Consider the following 20263-nt stretch of genomic DNA (forward strand, 5'->3'; position numbering starts at 1 on the left):
CCCCTGCAGCTCCCCAGCTACCAAAACCTTGCCACGCAAACCCAATACAGGAATACAATAATAACTTTCTAATAGAGGATTGAGTTAGGATCATTTGAATTCTGACATAAGTGATTTGGAGTGTGTGTATATAGTTTCATTAAGCATTTTGAGTGTTTAATATTGTCCTGAATATACTTTTCCTTTACAGTTCAGAACTAGAGCTATACTTAAAAAAAAAAAAAGGGAAGTACAAAGAAGGTGTAGGTGTTCTGTATTGTTTTATGACTATGTGGTAAAAAAGGCTTTGAGAGTGGTGTTCGATATTTACATTCATGTTTTTCTCTATCATTTTAAAAGAACAGCTTAAAAGATTTGAAATAATTTTTACATAATATAATTATTGTTTTTAAATGATTGTTTCTTGCTGAACAGATAAAAGCAACTCAGTTTTCAGTAACTGAATAGACATCATGTCTCGAGCACGGCAGCCCCCACTTGTAACTGGCATCTCTCCCAATGAAGGCATCTCATGGACAAAAGTGACAATTAGAGGAGAAAATTTGGGGACTGGGCCTACAGATCTCATAGGTAAGTTGAAAAAAACCCTTGTTTTGAGACTGTAGAATGTCACATTTAGGATATGATTAGAGATAATTTTTTTGCATGGTAGAAAGAATGCCCTTTTCACAAACATGCACTCAAATCCATGAAATCAGGGATGCTGCCTGATGTGTAACTCATCAGAATGACCATACTTTGCTAGATGAACCCTTAGCCTGACTCCACATCCTGCGCTGAACACTAAGGATGAATGCCTGTAGGAATGTCCTAGAAGAGGGTAGAGGTAACGAGATGCTCCTTTGTTACTTTCCCAGGCACTGAGAATTTCAGCATGGAGACTTGCCTGTCAGAAGTATTTTCAAGGTATTGGGAAAGTCACTGAGCATTGCTGTTACTTGAATTAGTGTAAAAGTCAATTTGCATAGCCGCAACAGTTATGATAAAGCGGGTTCAATGATTTAGCTACGCATTCTGTGAAGAACCATTTCCTTCACCGTTTTGATTTTTAACGTGGTGACTTCATTTGAATCATCATAGTTCTTGCATTGAAAGAGGGAACAAGCAGTTTTCTCTGATTCTTCTGACCATACAGATCTCGATCATCACTGCTCTGTTGCCTCTTTTCCAGGCTGAAAAGTCCTAGCATATTTAAATTTTCTGCATGTATCCTTGACCCTTCCTGTTGCTCTTCAGTGAATCTGTTTTGGTTTCACTACCAGTGGTGGGTGAACAATAACTTGTTACATGCAGTGTTCAGAGTGTTAATGCACTGTGGCATAATACTGTACTCTCACTTTTGTTTTGTATTTTTTCCGTAGGATTCTGTTTTTCATATAACTCTTACTAATGTTTTTCATTGTTCTGCTTATTCTAGTCCCATGATTAAATGCTTGAGGGTTAGTAGTCATTTTGAGCCTGTCATCTGTGAATTTGAGGTTTTGTCTATGTGCATCATATCGTTGTTCCTTGAATTTCAGCTGCTGTTTTATAGCATCTACATCACAATGCATTCACTCAGTCTCATAAGGTCTGTTCTGCATTTTTTCTAGTTTTTACATTCTGAATAAATTAATATCATCGGCAAACTTTAACCTCTTTGTGATTTATAAATATAGTGAACATAAGTGATTCCAGCACATACCCCGTGGAAACTTTCCTCAGTGAAAACACACCATTTACTGTAACCCTGTTTCTTTTAACAAGCTGTTTATCCACTTGAGGATCATATCCTATAGCTGCTTAATTTTCTTAAGCCTTTCGAGAAAGACTTTGTAAAATCTTTTGGAAATCCAAGTTAACTATAACAGCTGGAATTTCCCTTATTTCTTTTGTAAGTTAAGCATATGCGTACTTCAGTATTCATGTTAGAGACAATTTATCTAATTGGTTGTGGAATGATGACTCCTCTGAAGTCCATTGGAATTTTGTTTGGCTTTGCTAGAAACAGTGTTTCACTTCATGGCTGTAAACCAAGATTCCTGAATTCCACTCTTGGCCACCACAATGAACTTTATGGCCAAGCATAAGCTACTACAATTTTCCCCTTCACTTCAGTTTGCTGTCCCTCAAAAGGGGAAGTAGTATTTTTCCGGAGCTGCTAGATGAGGTTGGGGTACACTAATGAATCTTGATTGAGAAATAATCAAATACTTCATGATGTTAGAGGTGAGTATATTTCTGTGTATTTGTGTGGTTGATGTACTTCAATAACCTCATTAGTTCATTGGTGTAGTCCTCTTGGAAGCAATCAGTGTTAGGTTCTTGAAGGGAAGACGTTTCCTGAACTGTGCCTCAGTATTACAGCTCATTAACTGCTAATATTTTTGTCTCATGTTTTTTTCGGAGTAACTCTTGTAACACGTAGCTGCTAATAATCTCATGCTTTGAGGTAAAAATAAAAACATAAAAAATGAATTGCTTTATTTTTTTCCTTAGCTCAGTTCTCAGCTTTCTCCAGTAAGTGACTAAGGCCCCAGACATGTAAAGATTTCTTTTCATGGTTGAATTAGGCATGTAAATATTCCCTGTGACCTGAATGGAAATACTGGCAAAAGTGAGCCTTTGTAGGCAGGAGATTTAAACAAGTTTGAGTGAGGGTTTTATACAGTTTATAATCTGCTATTTGAGATGCATTAGAGTAAAATGAAAATAAATGCTTTTATATATAAACAGAATATCACGTAATAGAAGAATATACCTTTTCGTTTCATTTAAGAGAGCCTTCTTGTAATCTATTTGTATCTTTGAAACCAAATAAACTTTTTATTTGTAACTCTATAGCTCACAGTAGAAAAAGCCAAATCCAGGAGATACCTGCAACATTTGTGCTCTCAAGGCTTAGTTTGTCTTTTAAGACATTTGCAGCTGCATTTTATAGGCATTGTAAAATTGTCAATATATAGGCTTAAGCAAAATTGGAGTCTCAATAAGAGAATTACTTGTGCCTATTTATTGAAAGGCACATAAAAGCTATAACCCCAGTATGATATTCTCAGAGATCTTTGTACCATGCAACACATTAAAAAAACATTTTATTTAAAGGGAAGTTTTCTTGTTTTGGAGAAAAATATGCTGTATGTGTACTATCAAAAGGTCTCCTCCCAGCATGCCTTTATTTGTTTTAGAAATTGTCTTGTGCCATTACTATATTTAGTATATAACATGTTAACAGAGACTTTCTTTTACATTTTTAAGATACATACAAAGGCTGTTTCGTTCTATTTCAGAAGTGTTGGATCTTGTTCTCTGGAGAACTTTAGGAACCTCCAACGAGTAGAAAATAATTGATACAAGGATCTTCAAAACAACTGTTCAAAATTGTTTACCCTACTAAATTGCTGTAGCTCAGATACTCATTTTAAAGTATTACTTAATTTAAGTATGAATTCAGACCTTTGAAATTCTAGGGTGAAAACCTCTTTATGAATGGTTCAGACAAATTCTTTCAGTTAGTCTTAGTTCCTACTGCAATCTTTTTTCCTTCAGAGAAGTTGCTAGCATAAAATCAAAAGAAATGTAATAACATAACCTAAGGTTAAAACCCATGCATCATAAATCTGTGATTTTTCTTCCCCTCTGAAAAATAAAAACTGGCCTAGTTAAAATGTTGCAAATAAATAACATAATATGTTACATAATAACATTTTTTATTTAAAGACTTTTTTGTGCACGCATCCTATTTTCCCCCCACATACACTTTATTCAAACATTTTTAAAGAAACAAATGTACTGTTCTTGCTCAAGTAAAATTGCCTACAGTTGTGGTAAGATTCAGTGTCTTTCTGGTTTTTATTTTTTGGTTTTCACTTTCAAAATAGTTTTTGGCAGGGAGTAAGGCATTTTTACATCTGACAACCATGAAAACTGCCAAATTTGTCTGCTGTGTAATGTCAGAAACTTAAATCGTGAGAAAAAGTAAGTGTGAAGCTTTGGTATTGAGCCACATACACTGACCCTTTTCTGTCTGTAAGTTTTTTTTAAATTGGTCAGAGCTTTCTAGAAATTAAAAACATAATCCAAGCCAACAGAGGAGGAACTTCTAAGCCTGACTAATTTATGCTCCAGTACAACCAACACACTAGTACAGCCTTGTCCTTTTGGAAATGTTTCTGGGCAAGGGTGTTGCTTAAGAAGAACCTAAGGAAGTTGTTCTCCAAATCGATACTATGGAAATGAGGATCTTGCCAATTCTTCAGGACATCGAAACTCTGATTAGGAATATGGGAATTGTTGTTCTAGATCTGAGAAAACAATCCATGTCTTCCAGCATCCGGAGTCCTGATCTGACCAGAATCAATCAGATTGATCAGTCAGATTAATCAGTTGGTCAGACTGATCTGAGGTGAAGCCCCAGGAGCCTTGGACCTTACATTAAGGTGTACCTTGAATCCTAAATGTTAAGAGGTGTTCTTAAATACTAAAGCTTTTAAAGTTTTAATATGCTACAGTGTTTTCCTACGAGAGCGCTTCATAGCTAAATGTTTGTTGTGTTTTTATTTTGTAATTTGTCATTTGTACTTCTGTTATGACAAAGGTTAGAAAAGGAAATAGATGAACATCACATGACTATCCTTTCATGCAACAAGGGCAGTTTATTCAGCAGAATCATTGCATTGTGGATTTTGTACAGAAGTGATTGGAACAGAATATTTGTCAATTAATACTTTTTTGACCAAAACCCCTTCTGTGTCTGCAAAAGTACTGCTAAACAAAGAAGGTTGAAGAAACATTGTTCATTATGAATATTTTGCAGAGTTTCTTTATTTGCTATGCAAAGTCACACAGAGGGAACTTATCAAAGATTTTTTGCATGCAGTTTTGATGGAAATGTCATGTAAGTACAATACTGAACAGCAGTTCTCTAGTGTCTGGCAGACAGAAGACCTATTGTACAACATGAAGTACAAGTTGCAGTAGCCCATAACTGGTGGAAGAGATTAAAGTAAGCTTCAAGCAGCACTGCATGTCTCGCGAAGTAGCATTATGACAAAAGACCTTAAGTGACCTAGTGAACATCTGAAAAACGTATTCATGACTCTTTCACTGTAGCTGGCTATAAGGGACTAGAGAAGGGTCATATATTCATGTAAAACATACAAAGCATCATAAATGTATTTGCATTATGGAATTTCAAAAGATACTCCTAGTCACAGTAGGATATTTATCTTTTTCTTTTTTCCAGGTTTAACAATCTGTGGGCACAACTGTCTGCTAACTGCTGAATGGATGTCTGCCAGTAAAATTGTGTGTCGAGTTGGACAAGCTAAAAATGACAAGGGAGACATTATTGTTACTACAAAGTCTGGTGGCAAAGGAACTTCAACTGTTTCCTTCAAACTGCTTAAACCTGAAAAAATAGGTATTTTTCTTGTTCAAATTCCTATCTGTTTTCTTTGCTAAACAAATATATGACTGATTCTTTAAATAAAATGTATGTTTAAAATGGATCTACCTCAGGACAATCCTCAGTTGTCTGGAGAAAGCAGAGTATATCAATAAAATGTGCAAATATATACATAGATAAACTCATGGTATATGTGAAATTAATCCTCCTATCTCAGTATCCTGATAAATCCCTCAATGACTAATGAAAAGTAGCTCTTTATTTTTCTGTAAGGAGTAACATTAAACTTCTAAAATTTAAAAAAAAATCATAACAGATCCAGGAATTACTCTTTAAGTGTACTGTATCAATACAAAATATAAACCAGCTCATGAGCTTTACACCTAAATCCTGAGCTGATAGTTAATCCTTTAAAGAAAGTTGAGTCCTCAATGCCGTTTGTTATTTGTAATTCAAACCATGCTGCAAGACAGAAAGTCTTAAGTATTTCTCATGAGATGCTTAATCACTGAAATGATGTTGCCAAGCAGTCCAGGACCTCTGTTTAATCTAGAATCCAGTCTAAATACCCTCTGGACTGAACACATTTCTTAGAGAACACCTCCATTGATGAAGTTGGCTAGTTATCTTTTCCAATGCAGGGGTTCCCGCAAAAGCTATTGTAGACTTTTGTTCTCTGCGGTTCAGTGACAGTAAAATAACGCATAATTTCTCCCAAGCTGTACTAAGTTCTTAATAACAAAAAGATGAATCGAGTGCAAATGCTACACAGTGAAGCTTTTTGGGAGAAGAGAATTGATATTTTAAAAAACAAGTAAGTGTGAGGATAGGGGTGACTTCTGGTGTTGAGTATCTGATGGGTATGTTAAAGAAGGGCATGGCCAAGAGTATGGCTGGCTGCATTTTTGACTGAGGGCCAAGACTTACGGTGCCTCACCTTTATGCAGCGTCTATGCTAAGGCTTTGGAAACAAAGTTAGTCCTGTGTCCATGTGGCCCAAGGTTGGTTACTTACTTGGTTAGTGAATGGCACAGAGAAGGGATCTTCCCTAAAATATGCAAATAAGAGGACCTCTAGGTAATTGTTCATTTTGAAAGTAGTAGATGGCAAGGTTTGGACAGATACCGAAATACTTGAAGGAAAGAGAAATACTAATACTCCGTGATCAAGCAAATGCTCTTAATGTACATGAAACTGTGCAGTCTGTAAGAGGTAATATTTGATGCTCAGCCACAAATACCTTTTCAGCAGCTATAATGTAATTTAGCATAATTGCATCCAGGTTGTTTTGCCGTGTATCTTCTAATATACTACCTAGGCATGCATTTTATATTTATCAGGATTTTTCAAATTAATTCAGTATGTTAGAAGTTGATGGTGCTGGACCGCCCTTGTTGTTTTAAGGATCTGCACTTTGTTTTCTCTAGGTATCTTGGATCAGTCTGCTGTCTGGGTGGATGAAATGAACTATTATGACATGCGCACTGATAGGAACAAAGGGATTCCCCCCTTGTCCCTACGTCCAGCTAATCCTCTTGGTATTGAGATAGACAAGTGAGTACCAAATGCCTTTAATCCACTTTTTTAGTGGTTTTCTCTCTATGTGCCTCTGTGAATTCCAGAAAAGTTTAACGGTTTATAGGGCAGGGAAAGATTTAAAAATACATATTATTACCTGTTGGTGTGCTACTGTTTGGTAGTCAAAAGAGCTGTTGGTGCACATCCTATCCTGCTTCGTAATCCTCACTTTTGGATCATCAATTAGAACTGTAGATAATCTAAAAGCCTGATATATTGAACCTCAGTGATGTTTAGATTTTGAGGACTGGTAAATAACCTAAGGCTTTGGATTTATACATTGTAGTTATGGAATACTTACTGTTGCATTTGAGTTTCATGGGGCTTTTAAGGATGTTTAGATTGCTATCTGTTTCTAAAATTGCACTGTAAAATGTTATTTATTATACCACTAGTTTATTTGATTGAAATATTAATACTATTTTCCAACCCACAGACTACTTTCGTTCATAAGTATGGTGGAATTTATGACACTTTTTTCTGAAATAGAAACTTTATAGTGAGTGATAAATGGGATTAGAGGGCTTTAAATGGGACACTCTTAAGGCTCCAAACCTGACCGATTCCTAGAAATAACATCAGGAATAATATTTCTCTTGATCAAGATACCAGCTCTACCAAAAACAAAGGCTATTTAAAATTAAGCTATTACTTATATTCTAAATATTCTCTAAACTAAATATTCTCTTTGTCAGGAGTGCATTGGAGAAAATTTGCAGTGTCTGTTGTTATCTTGTTCTGATGGGGAAACCGTACTTCCCCAAAATCTGCATGGGATCCATCATCAGCTTCCCAGCCTCTGGCTGTGCATTTCTTTTCTAGTTTGAATATGTATTTTTCTTCAAAGTACTAACCCAATTTTTTTTTGTAATAAGCTGAAGATTTTGTCTCTTAAGTATTTTTCTCCAGCCTCTGATGTAACTTCTGATAGATAATTCTTTCATCTTCTCTAGTTTTCCAACCCTGTTAAAATGTGAATTCTGGGACTGTGGACAGACAGAAGGCTTCCCATCTCCCCGCCTCTCTCCCTCCCCATTCATAAATTAAAAAAACCCATAATAATCCTTTTTACCACAGTGCTGCACTGGCAACCAGCAGTGAATGGCTTGTTAGCTGATTCTCTGGAGTTGCTACATTTGCTGCTGGCATGGTTGCTTATGTAGGGATGGCCTGGATTCCTTCATCCTAGCTGTTATGTTTTTGCATTTGATGGTGTTTCTCTATTTGTTGCTTCCTTGACAAGTCTGTTTTCTCAGTCCAGATGACAGTCTTTCTTAATATTTTTGCCAGCTATTTATAAAAAATTATTGGTGATAAAGCTATTATCAGTATTTTTCATTGGTGATGATGCAGAGTAATGTGGGCTTTAGTAAAACTTTACCTACAGATGTTCTCAGATTTGCTTCTCCATGGATTTGGGCTTTTTTTTTTTTGATAGTTCTTTAATCTTCATGATGTATTCTATTGGCATTGCATAAAACTGAGTTTTTAATCATTCTTATGATAGCAAGTCTCTTTTAAAATGATGATAGATTAATTTTGTCTAGTCACTTTTTTCAATGAAGTACTTAATCTCAAAGCCCATATAATATGTTCTCAAACATTGTATGAAACAGTTGTAACTGTCATTAAAACTAATTTTTGCTGCTTTAATTCTGTATTTGTTGAACCCTGCAACAGCTTTTCCGTTATTTTATCTGAGATTTAAGTCAAGATAACTAGTTCTATTGCATAGTCCTCTATCCATGTGTATCTCATGATACTTCTTTCTGTAAATGCAATGGCTGTGATGCAGTTACTTTTGATTTGTTCTTATTTTAACAAAATTTCTAATGTAGTATTTGACTTCATGACCAAAATTGATAGTTCTTACAGTTAAGACAGTGTCAATGTGACAGATTAAGAATTATCTTCCTGAAACCTTAACAGCATTAGTTTAGGATTTGTTTAATTTAGAGTTATGTTTGGATGTTTGTTAAATAGGAAACCAGCAATATTATATTTTTAAACGTTTCATCTGAAAACATTAGGAAACATCATTTTAATGAAACCTCATATTGTGTGAAAAAGAAATGTCAGAAATATGTAAATACAGATAGAAAATAACCTTTTTGGGGAGAGGGGGGAATAGGGAAATATTTGGGCAAGCATAATACCGAGCCTAGTTCATTGATCTCCAAGTTCATTAGAGGTGAAGCATGAAGCTTACAGCAAGCACTGGTGTTGAAAATGACCAGGTTGAGAGAAGGAACACTAGTCAGTATAGCAAGTAATTGTATAGAGGGATTGAGGGGTAAATTGTGGAGAGGGGAGAGAGAGAGGGAAAGAGAGGAGAAGCCTGATTTGCACTCATTTGTTCTCCTGCCTTGCTAACAGTTGTTTGTTCATCTTTTAAAACACAGAACTGATCCAATTAGATAAGGGTTTTTTTACATTGCTATTACTTAGTGCATATTGTGTGTATGCTATGAAGTATTTCATTCACACCAGAAAACAGGTATTTACAATACTTTCAGATCTAGTTTTTTAGTTTTCAGAATGGAATAAAAACTGGTACAAAGCTTTTAGTTTTCTATGACTGTCTTTATACTGGCTTTCAGTGCAAAGTAAATCTGTGCCACCTTCCCCCCCCCCCCCCCCCCAAGAATATTTCTGGCTGTGGTGTAAGGCAGATGTAGCCAGAAACCCTTACAGAAGGCTTAGATAGCTTACAGGAAGAAAAAGAGTATACAGAGTGATCACCTCAGTCTGAGAAATGTGGGAAGTTGCTATGAAAATGCTGACGTTAACAGTGATGTTGCAGTACTTGGGGTGGTTTTAGCAGTTTCGAGCTGTTACAAGAGCAGGTTGGTAGGTTATGTCCTACCAGCGTAGGGTTCTTCAGGATATTGAACAGCTCTGGGAGAGAGTATGTGATTCCTGTTTCATAAAGGCACTGGTTGAAATCTGTTGGTGGAAAATTTAGATCTACATAAGATTTGTGAATGAATTGCTTGTTCAGATGTACCACATACTTTTCCCCTCCTGCATCACAAGTCCTGGTTTAATCAAAGGTTCCTTGCTTTCTCTACCTACTTTGTCAGACTAAAAAAAATCCATTCTTTGCCAAGCAGTAACAGCAGTCAGACCTAGTGGTGGTTAGAAAATTTTTGAATAGTGTTTGTTGTTGTGCATGTAGCAGAGGTCATTATGGTGGATCCATCTCGTACATGAAAGCAAATACTGACATGCTAAGTACATTCCGCATACTTCTGTATCCACCCACTCAATACAGATGCTTCCCTCTTCCCACGCCAGCTTCCAAAACAGTTCATCTGGGAGGAGGGAACAGATGATCTTACGCTGCCACCTAATGGTAAACATCAGCTTGCTACCATGAGAAGACGACGACGACTTTCTGGAGGCTTTGATATTTATTTATTTTGAAGTGGTTTGTATGGAAATGCAGTCAATTTCATCCTTGAATGTGATGGACTTGTGGAAACTTTTATCTCAGAGATGCGTTCGGAAAAATTGTGAAACCTGCAGGAGAGAGATGCAGTATATAGTGGTATATAGTCCTAGTTTTATGATGTTAAAAATTGTAGTAACACTTACTGCATGTAAGGCTGACGCGTCAGTTGTGGCTACCAGCCTGTAATCTCTTAGTAGATTTCTCTTATCACAGTCTGCCATCTTTCATATACGGTTGTCATTTTGCTGTCATATTTCTGATAAACTCAATGCTACTAGGGAGTAATTGCCAGAATGCATCCTTGTCTTTAGTTGTTGGAGAGACCTGTATTAACACCTTCTGATCTCTTGTGTTTAGTCTACTTCAGTGTCCCTTGTGCTGGTCTTCTTGTGTGCATGATTAACACAGTACAGCTGGTACAAAGCCTGCTTCTGGGAGTCTGACTGGTACCAGACAGAGGAGGGAGATGTACAGGAGCTCTGGCTGGAGCTTGTTTATGCTGGTTGCTATTCAGAATCTGTGTTTGTTTCAAGTTACTCTTTTTGACCTATAAACTCTTGTGGAATTGAGGTTCAAGTTACCTTTTGGTGACTGTATCCTGCCTGTTTTGGGACCCGCCTTTTATCTGCAAATATTGTCATATATGCTGAAAAGCATACTACAACGTTGTGGAACTCTGGGAGCTTTCTAATCTTTACAGAAAAATTCCAGTTTGCTAAGGTGTGTTCATAGTCGGGCTCTGTTTGTTAGTAACCATTGCATTTTGTTGCCATTACTCGCCTGTGACTGCTTGGAGGCTGTGGTTTCCCAATGGAGATTACAGCAAATCTTAAACCTCTGGAGAATATAAATGCTCTGTATATGCAAAAGTTCTGTAGTAGAGCTTCGTAAGAGCTGATACATGCTGTGATGTTAAATTAGATTTATTGAGTGTCAGGCTATACAGAACCTAAAGTTTGGGTTAGTGGAGGGGGGGGCTTGTATTGATGGATGCAAGTGAATTGATTGTACCCTGTGTGTTTTGAATCCAAAGTAAATGTGCATGCCCTTTATGTGGAAGCAAGGACCGCTACATCTAATACTGTGTGACTCTAATAGATACACTCAAAATATATTTGAGGGAAGTGAAAGTGTGTAGTGGCTTGAAACCAAGTTTATTTCTGTTATAGTTCTCATGAATATGAACGGTATGTGAAATCTTAATTACTTTTATATTTAAAATTGTTGCTTGTGGATGAATAACACTACTTTAAAAAGTTAACTGGAGGTCTAGTACCAGATCTGGTTCTGTTTTAAATAAAAAGTCTGTGTAGCAGAAAGTACTACTATATAAATGCAGTATGTTTACCTTTGCTGAAACTGTAAAGATAACAAAATACATAGAGTTGTCAAGGATGATAAACTACTACTTCTGAGGTTTTCTGGGTTCAATTTGTGGTTCCCAGTTTCTTTTACAGTGATTGCTTTTTAATCAATGATTAAGTATTCAGGGTTGCTTCCTGAAGTGATTCTTGTATAATGAGCAAATCAACAGGAAAATGATCAACAATTTAATTGCATGTCAGCATGGTCTCAGCTTTTGCTACTAGTTCATATTTGCCCCATAATATTGAAATGAGTAAACCAGAAATATTTTCTCAAGTCACATATGTGCTTGTTTGTAAGTAAACAGTAAGCAAGTTTTCATGAGAACAACTTCCAATGACTTATTTAATTTACTAATGGAAGCTAATGAAACAAGCTTGTGTGTATGTGGAGTCAGTCTCTTTTTAGATGCGTCTGGCCAGACGTTTTAGAAGTAAAGTTGCTTTCAGTTTGAACTTTTTAGTGAGCAGCTTGTTGTGAACACAGCTGTAGCAAGTCATTCCAAGCTCCCCATATCTGTTAGTGGAAAAACTACTGGTAAAATTTATGATAAAAATAAGGATACTACACTAGAGTATAACATATTGTTAACATACCGCACACATTCACATTCATGTTTCTACTCTGTTGTGACTATGTCTAAAATATGTCCACACAGATAAAAGCACCCATAAACGCATTGCTAATTTATGGTTCTGCACAAATACATCTGCTGGAAAAAAGCTCCTAATAACTTTTCAATGCAGACAAACATCAAACTGAAAAAAACTCCTTCATTTCTGTCCCACTGTCTGTGGGTAAAACTCATTTGCAGGAATTTATTACATCCCTAGCTAAATTATTGATCTTTATCTCTCTCTCTCTCTATATATATAAAAAAAACAGGGTTGGGTTTTTTTCCCCTTAGGAATTGTATCACTCATGCATAATCTTAAACTGTCGTGCGTATGCCTTACAATCTTGCAATCATAAGTAGCATTTGGTAATGGTATATTTGTTGAGTGTGTGTGCTTTTTGTATTGTATGTTTCTTTTGGCTTCTGAGGAAATATATTGAAGTTCTGAAAATATGAACAAAATTCTGCTTGTGTATTGTGTACATACACTTACATAGTACTTGCACTGAAGGTCTGAGCCTCTTCTGAGGTACCTGAAAATGTTTTATTGTTTTTGGTTTTTAGCATTAAAAAAATGTAGTTTACTACAAAGATGCCACCATGCGTGGATTTAATATAAAAGCTTTTTTGGACAGTCATGCCATGTATCACATGTGAAGTACTGTCTTGCAAATTCATGTGCCTACTGGGCATTTTTGACTACTTTGAATGAAAAATAAGATATCTTAAAATGTCTTTAAAGGAAGAATAAATCAAAACTTCCTTCTCCTTAAATCCGTCAGGGTTTTCTGCTCACTAACTGGCATTCATGAATTTAAAGGTCATTGGTAATCTTGAATCTCACTACTTGTGTTTACAAATTTATAAATTAGCATTGTCAGTCTTTCTTTGAACACAGAGAAATGCTGGGACCTTCATTTTTAGTTGCTACATTTGTTTCTCTCACTATTTCCTCCCCTCCTTCCCTTTTCATATCTGTCATCGCTTTTCTTTGCATGTCATTTGATTTTTTTTTTTTGGCTTGTTTTTAAAAAGTATTGTTTCATGCCCCTGCTGTAATCAGGTGCTACTGATGAAAGACTTCTGTGCCATGTCATTATATATGTAGGTCATTTGTACCTGCTTGTGCTAATGGCCATTTGGATACAAATAGAAACAACTCTTGTTTCTGCATAATTGTACTTTTTAATGCGCCTACCTTTAGATTTGCTTCACTTAATCTGCTGTTTGCTTTTTGTGATAAAAACAGCTTTAGTTATCTTGAAATATGTTCAGATTACAGAAAAAACAAAACTAATGAATCATTGCTTTCATGTCCATTCAAATGGCTTTTCATACGTATTAAATGTAATTTCAGTAGCTGACTCTCGATCGCTACCCCCACCCAGGTTTGATCTCAAATGCCAAATGTGGCAGGTTTGCATCTGTGTACAGTGTACTTCATATAGCAGAGCTCACCTACCTTGTGAGCATCAGAGAAGGATTTTACTGACTTTTGAGTTTGACATGGTGATCCAAAAATGACATAGTAAATTTTTAGGATAGAATAGAATATTTCAGTTGGAAAAGACCTACAGTGATCATCTTGTCCAACTGCCTGACCAATTCAGGGCTGACCAAAAGTAAACTTGTTTCTGAAGATGCGATGCAGCTGGTGGTAAAGAATAGAGCGGTGAGTGTGCCTGGTGATGTACTCAGACTGCATGGTGTCGTGAATATGGCCAAGTGTTAAGTGTGTGTCTGGACTGAGGGATGAAGATTGTTATGTTTTCATCAAAAAGCACTTTAAATATTTTAATTACACTGACTTAAAATAAATGGAATACATGTTCTGTATGAGTATCTTAGAAGCTACTTATAGTTTGAAAAACACTGTTGTAGAGAATCTGCTTTCACAAGGAATTAGCTTGCGTGCTATCCCTCTGCATTGTAGGACTGAATAAAAACAAAAAACCTTGCTGTTTCTCACTCAAGACTTGCCCACTTTTTCTTAGTGTTTTGTATACTATGAACAGACAGATCAGTGTATTCTGTTTTGCAAGAGGATGAATTTAACGCAGGATTTCTGTCAGGGTTTGTATATAATGGAAGTATGCTCTGTGTATTTTCCTTCATGTTTGTGTGGGACTTCTGCTGCACATGGACCAATAGACAATGATGGTGTAAGATCACTTACAAGCTGTCAACCTGGTGATGTCCTGTCATTTTAAAGTTAGGTGGGTACTGGTTCATGGCTTGCAGAGAATATTCTTTCTTATTTACTTGGTTTGGTGTACTGATTTTCCTGTTTAAAAGGTAGAGTTGACTTTGAGTACCTTCAGCATTAGTGGTCCCGCAGTTGCAGATTAGCAGTATCACTTCGCCTCTGTCTAGTCCCATTTTCTGAAGGCAGCAGTTCTCTTTCTTTAGAAGCATTTTGTACAGGCAGCATTTCTGTCATACGTGTGATGGTGAAATTAAAAATGTAAGATTAGTTTTACTTTATATTTGAGTCTTTCCCAGTCATACTACATGTGTCTGTCGTACCAAATTTAATTTCATGTTGAGTTTACATTTATATTTACATCTTGTTGGAGCATGATTTAATTTGTTAGGGTTTTTTTATGTGACACTTTTAATTGTAAGCTGTTCACCAGAATATGTCTTACTGAAGAAATGAATATTCATTTTTCAGAGGCAGATTTCCTCAAAAAGATTTAGAGGCACTGTTTCCTGGGATGAGTGCTGACTTCACCAGTGAAAACTTTTCTGCTGCCTGGTACCTGATTGAGAATCATTCAACAACAAGGTTTGTTGCTGTCAAATAAACAATTGTTTTAAATGCAAGTCATTTGACATTATTTTATTATACAATAGATGTGTCATTGGTGGTTGACACTTACAGTAATAGACTTGTAGTCTCTACTACTTGTGGTATTTCTGCTTGGCTAGAAACTTGAGTCAGCCAATCTGCTCAATGTATTTATGAGGAGAACTTAATTTTTAACCAGACCTAATTTATGGGCCCTTTTTTTTTTCTTTTTTCTTTTTTTTTTTCCTTTCTCCCCCCATGTCAGATGGAAGTTGTCTTGCTTCATGTTAAAGCCCTTTATGAATGAAGAAGTTAGACAGCATGACCTTGAGTGAAAACTCCAGACGTTAACTTAAGTCATGACTAGAGGCTCAAGATAAGGGCACTGAACAGAAGACTAAGAGTAAAACTGTTAGTAAGGAGAGTTAGCTTTTAGTCAACTCTTGTGGAGAATGGTATAGTAGAAAGAAGGTGGACAAGCCAGTAAGATTTTTGAGGTAAATCTCTTAAAATCTTGACCATTAACTTCTTCATTTTTAAATCTAGTTCGTAATATGTACTGAGATTAATGCATTAGGTAAATATATTTGTGCATGTATAACTGAGTTCTGAAACTTCTGTCTACTGGTGTTCAGATAATACTGGAAGGCATTTTTAGTAGAGATGATGAGCCTTTTTATGTTGTTGTTTTCAGCTAGGTATTCTGGTTAGCACTTTGAAGGGAAATACCGCTTTGCAAATTATTTTTTTTTTTTAAATAATGGTAGAAAAAGGTGTGGGTTAGTTGGGTTTTGGGGGTTTTTTTTGGGTGGGAGGTGGTTGGGTTTGTTTTTAGGAGCTCCAGAAATAACCATTAATCTGCTTGGGAAATACTGTAATTTCCTCTCAAAGTGATGGTAGATTGAAGAACCAAAACAACAGCAAAAGAACATTATTATCTAATACACACATAATGACAGCATCTTTTGAAATCAAGTAACTAAAAGAAGAGTGATTCAAAATGGAATGTATCTATCACAATCTGATAACTTCAGGGATCATAAGTTTTTTAAAAAAGCTGAAGAGGTAATGAAGTTGGAAAGAACAAACAGCTTTTGATGTGTTTAAGCAATTTCCTTTACATTTGGCCCTTGGACTGTTGCCATTTTGTCGCTGATTCGTGAGGGCACCAGTGATGCTGCCAAGAACGATGTAGAACAGATCAAGAGTAGTTGCAAAGCCCTGGGGACAAAGGTGAAGAACATGTGAGCCTGGGTATTTTTGGATTTACAGGTGAAGAGGAAAAGTTCAGGTAGTAGTGGATGCATCCTGTAGGTTCACAGCTGACTGTACCACTGGTTTCACAGGCAATGTTTTTACTTGTATAGCCATGGATCCATTACTAAAGAACAAGGACTGCAACTGAGAAATTGAATTCATTTGAAAAAGATGGGTGGGAGCATCTTTGCCAGCAGGTTTGCAATTTGGTGGCGACGACTTCAAACTAGGAGTATCAGGGATGCAGATAACAGCTTGCAGTTAAATGAAGGGACAGAGATCAGAGGGCTACGTGTGTGGTTCAGTGATGGGGTTGGGAGCACTGCTGGGAATTACAAAAATGGTTGGAAGGGACCAACCTCAAGTGCTTTTACACACTCACATGCAATTAAGAGGAGCCAGAGCCCCACACATGGGATTAGACAAGTATATCACTGGAATAGTGGGATAGCCCATATGCATGGGGTTCTGTAATGGATCGGAAGAGGTTTTCTGAAAATGATACTCGGGAAAGAAGAGAGGGACTTGACCTTTGTGTGAAGGAACACTTTGAATGTATGGTCCCTCTTATGGAGCAGGTAGCAGAATGGTTGAGAGCTTGTTCAAGAAGCTGGAAAGGGTGACATAGCAGTGGGATGAGGAAGTAAGCAAAATCTTCCTTAGGTAACTTGAGGAAGTCTCCAGAGAGCAGACCTGGTTCCTTTACAAGACTTTAACCTCCCTGATATTTGCGTGAAGGGCAGCAATCCAGGAGGCTTGTGGAGAGTTCTGGGAATGACTTCTAATGTAGCTACTAGGTGGGCAATCAAGGATGCTGCTTTCCTGAATCGGATTCTTGTAGGCAAGGCAGGGGACATAACAGCAATCATGAAATAGTTGAGTGCAAGGCCCAGCAGAGTACACACCTGGGGTTGGGCAACAGCAGTGCAGAAGACAATCTGTGTTTGTAACATGCTGTAAATACCAGTTGGCTATGTAGTACAAATCATCATCTGGGGTGTATCAGCAAGACTGGGTTATGTAAGATACGGGGATAATTATTCTGCTCAATGTTATTAAAGCCACAGTTGAAGCGTGCTGCCCAGTTTTGGCCACTGCTTTAAGAAAGATGTGAGACCTGAGCCACAAAAATAAAAGCATATAAGAATTGGTGGGTATACAGCTTGAATGAATTAGGTGCTTAGAAAAGAAACACAATTAATCCAGAATGCACGTTCTGGACATACGTAGTGGGTAGTTCAAGGATAGCCATCAATTGTTGTTGGTTTACCAAGAATAGAACAAACTAGTTTTGCAGCAAGGGAGATTTAGGTTAGACACAGATTAAAACCAATATTAGATTGCTTAAGCCCTGGGACAGCATAACTTGGGAAGCTGTGGAATGACCATAACTGGAGAGTGTTGAGATTTGATTTGACAGCTGTCATAAATGGCCTAGGTACATTTAAAAATGCTGTGGATCCAGAAAATGAATTAAATGACTTCTTAGAACTGATTTTTAACTTGTACTATGCCAGTGGGTCAGTACCTGAAAGTCTGCTTTCATGGACATTCAAGCTTATTAAGAAAAAACATTTTTAACACTTTGTCTAGTATCAGCTTAAGTTCTTTATCTTTCTTGGACAAAAAACTTTAATCGATTTGTGTCTTTGCACGTCAACAGTTTCAAGTCATGGTCCCCACAGTCCAGTGGAATAAAAAGTATTGATTTTTGTTTTTTAAATGAAAGCTGTTTCCATATTAGTTCAGTTTATATTGGTTTATAAAATCTAAATTTTTGAAGGTGGAAAAAGTGGTGTGAAACTCCATAGGAAGAATGACTCAAAGGGTAGGGTGAATCCAATTATGCTTTGACTCTAATTATAATTAGCTTTAAATAAAGAAGCAAAATTGATTTATTTTCTTTCCTTCCTATTTCAAAATGTGTAGTCTTAGAAATATTCTGGAATTGTAGAATTATTTGCCTCATATAATCTGTGCTGTTTTTCTGGAAACACACAGCAATGGTTTAGTTCTTGTCCTCTATGTAACCTCAGGTATTAGGAGTGCTAAATACGTGGTGCACTGATGTTTTGGTTAGCTTATGTCTGTTTTTTCCTTGAAGGAAGTTATTTTTAAGCAATCAAAATAGCATCTTTTTTTTTTTTTTTTTTTTACCCTGGCAATATCCTGACAAATATAAATAAACTCCTTAGACATACTGTTAGATCATCAGATAACATGAAACGGTGCTTAAAAAGAGAACTGTACAGATTTCTGTTAGTTTGGAAATGCTGCTGGTAAGTACTTCTTGTATGGCCAAGTAGACCAATCCAGCTATTGACTAATGTGATTTCTGATCAGCCGATGGAAACAGGAAATAAAATGTTACGACATCATCAGTATAAGAAGAAAAATGCCTGTAAGTGCACCAGTGGTTTTTTGTCTCCCAGCGGGTGGTGATAGCCTTCTCACTGCCTGGGCTACAGCTTGGTTTGTTCTTTTAATATGTCTTTTTTTATCACTGATTAAAATGGACAAAAGCTACTGGGGAAATTGCCTTATGTCTTAATTTCCTTACTTCATTGTTTCCCTCCCCTCTGTGAGGTATGGATCAGTTTTTCGTTTGATTCTTTTGTATTAGGGCGATGAGTTTGGCCTGCAGGTAGGAGAAAAGACCTTAAGGATTAAAATTATGAAAAATTATCTGAGCTTGTTTGTGATAGTGCTTTTATAATGAATCCAGTAGCATAACCACTGGGTTCATATTCATAGTCATCAACAAAAAAATGCAAGTATTGAATAACTAGTTGTGATGTAGCACTTCTAAAAATAATTGCAGCTGCTTGCAAAAAATAAAAATGTGAAATCAAATGTAAACTGGCAATAATCTAGAAATATTAGGTAACTAAGATAAAAAGAAACCTACCATACAAACAACAACAAGTTAGTGATTAATATTCCCCTATGAAGTCTCTTTCAAAACCAATTCAGTGGACTACATATAAAAAACATACTTTCATAAAGCAGGAATTTTTTCAGCTTTTCTTTATTTTTACACTAATGTTGTGTTCAATACTGAACTGTACATCCAAACCACATAAAAATATTGAAGGAATTCAGAAACCGAAAGTGAAAAAGCATTGTGAACTAAACTGCAGAGTTAAACAGATGTCATTATTAAAGAGACTTCTAACATCCCGGTAGTTAATCTAGTGTACTAAGTGTAGTGCAATGTACTATCACCTATTTAAGGCATGTACAGGCAGGTAGCTAAGAGCAATATTGCCTGTTTAGAAGAAATTTCTGAATTAATTTGTATTATAAAGAAGTCTGTTCCATCACAAGTGATAGGAGCCCTGCATTTAGGATTAAAACTAAAACCCAAAAACTTTTTGGACTAAAAGTAAATAATCAGTGTCGAGAAGCACACTTGTTAGCAATTACTTCATCCTTAATAGTTGTTGCAAAAGTAGCTGCCTTTATTGTCCAAGTAGTTTTTTCTGTTTATTTGTTAGGTGACCTTATTCATTGTCTGAATATTATGGGGATTTTCTTGTTTATTTTCAGTTTCGATCAGCTCAAAACGGCTGTTGTGAATTTGAAGAAACAAGCCAATAAGAAAAATGAGGGGAGTCTAGCTTATGTGAAAGGAGGTCTCAGCACATTTTTTGAAGCACAAGATGCTCTGTCAGGTAAAGATGCTCTGCACTTACTAGATACGGTATAAAAGAAAAGACAATGTCTACATGTATGGTTGAACTTAATATTAAAAATATTATTTTTCTTTGCAGTCTCTTCTAAAAGTGTATAATGAGTCCAAAATCTGTATTACAT

General features: G+C 36.3%; 1 protein-coding gene across 2 annotated transcripts in view; it reads left to right on the forward strand.

The window, feature by feature from the left end:
• EXOC2 (exocyst complex component 2) overlaps positions 1–20263 on the forward strand; it is a 135272-nt gene that overhangs the window by 15363 nt on the left and 99646 nt on the right. The window contains exons 2-6 of one of the 2 annotated variants that reach the window (XM_075744935.1): positions 415–570; positions 5225–5401; positions 6814–6940; positions 15074–15187; positions 19997–20121. In XM_075744935.1, coding sequence (XP_075601050.1) covers positions 453–570; positions 5225–5401; positions 6814–6940; positions 15074–15187; positions 19997–20121 — 661 coding nt within the window. In that variant the 5' untranslated portion in view covers positions 415–452. The remainder of the gene's footprint in view (positions 1–414; positions 571–5224; positions 5402–6813; positions 6941–15073; positions 15188–19996; positions 20122–20263) is intronic. The other variant, XM_075744933.1, reaches the window with a different exon arrangement.

The sequence above is a fragment of the Balearica regulorum genome, chromosome 2 (assembly GCF_011004875.1).
Source record: "Balearica regulorum gibbericeps isolate bBalReg1 chromosome 2, bBalReg1.pri, whole genome shotgun sequence".
Classification (NCBI taxonomy): domain Eukaryota; kingdom Metazoa; phylum Chordata; class Aves; order Gruiformes; family Gruidae; genus Balearica; species Balearica regulorum.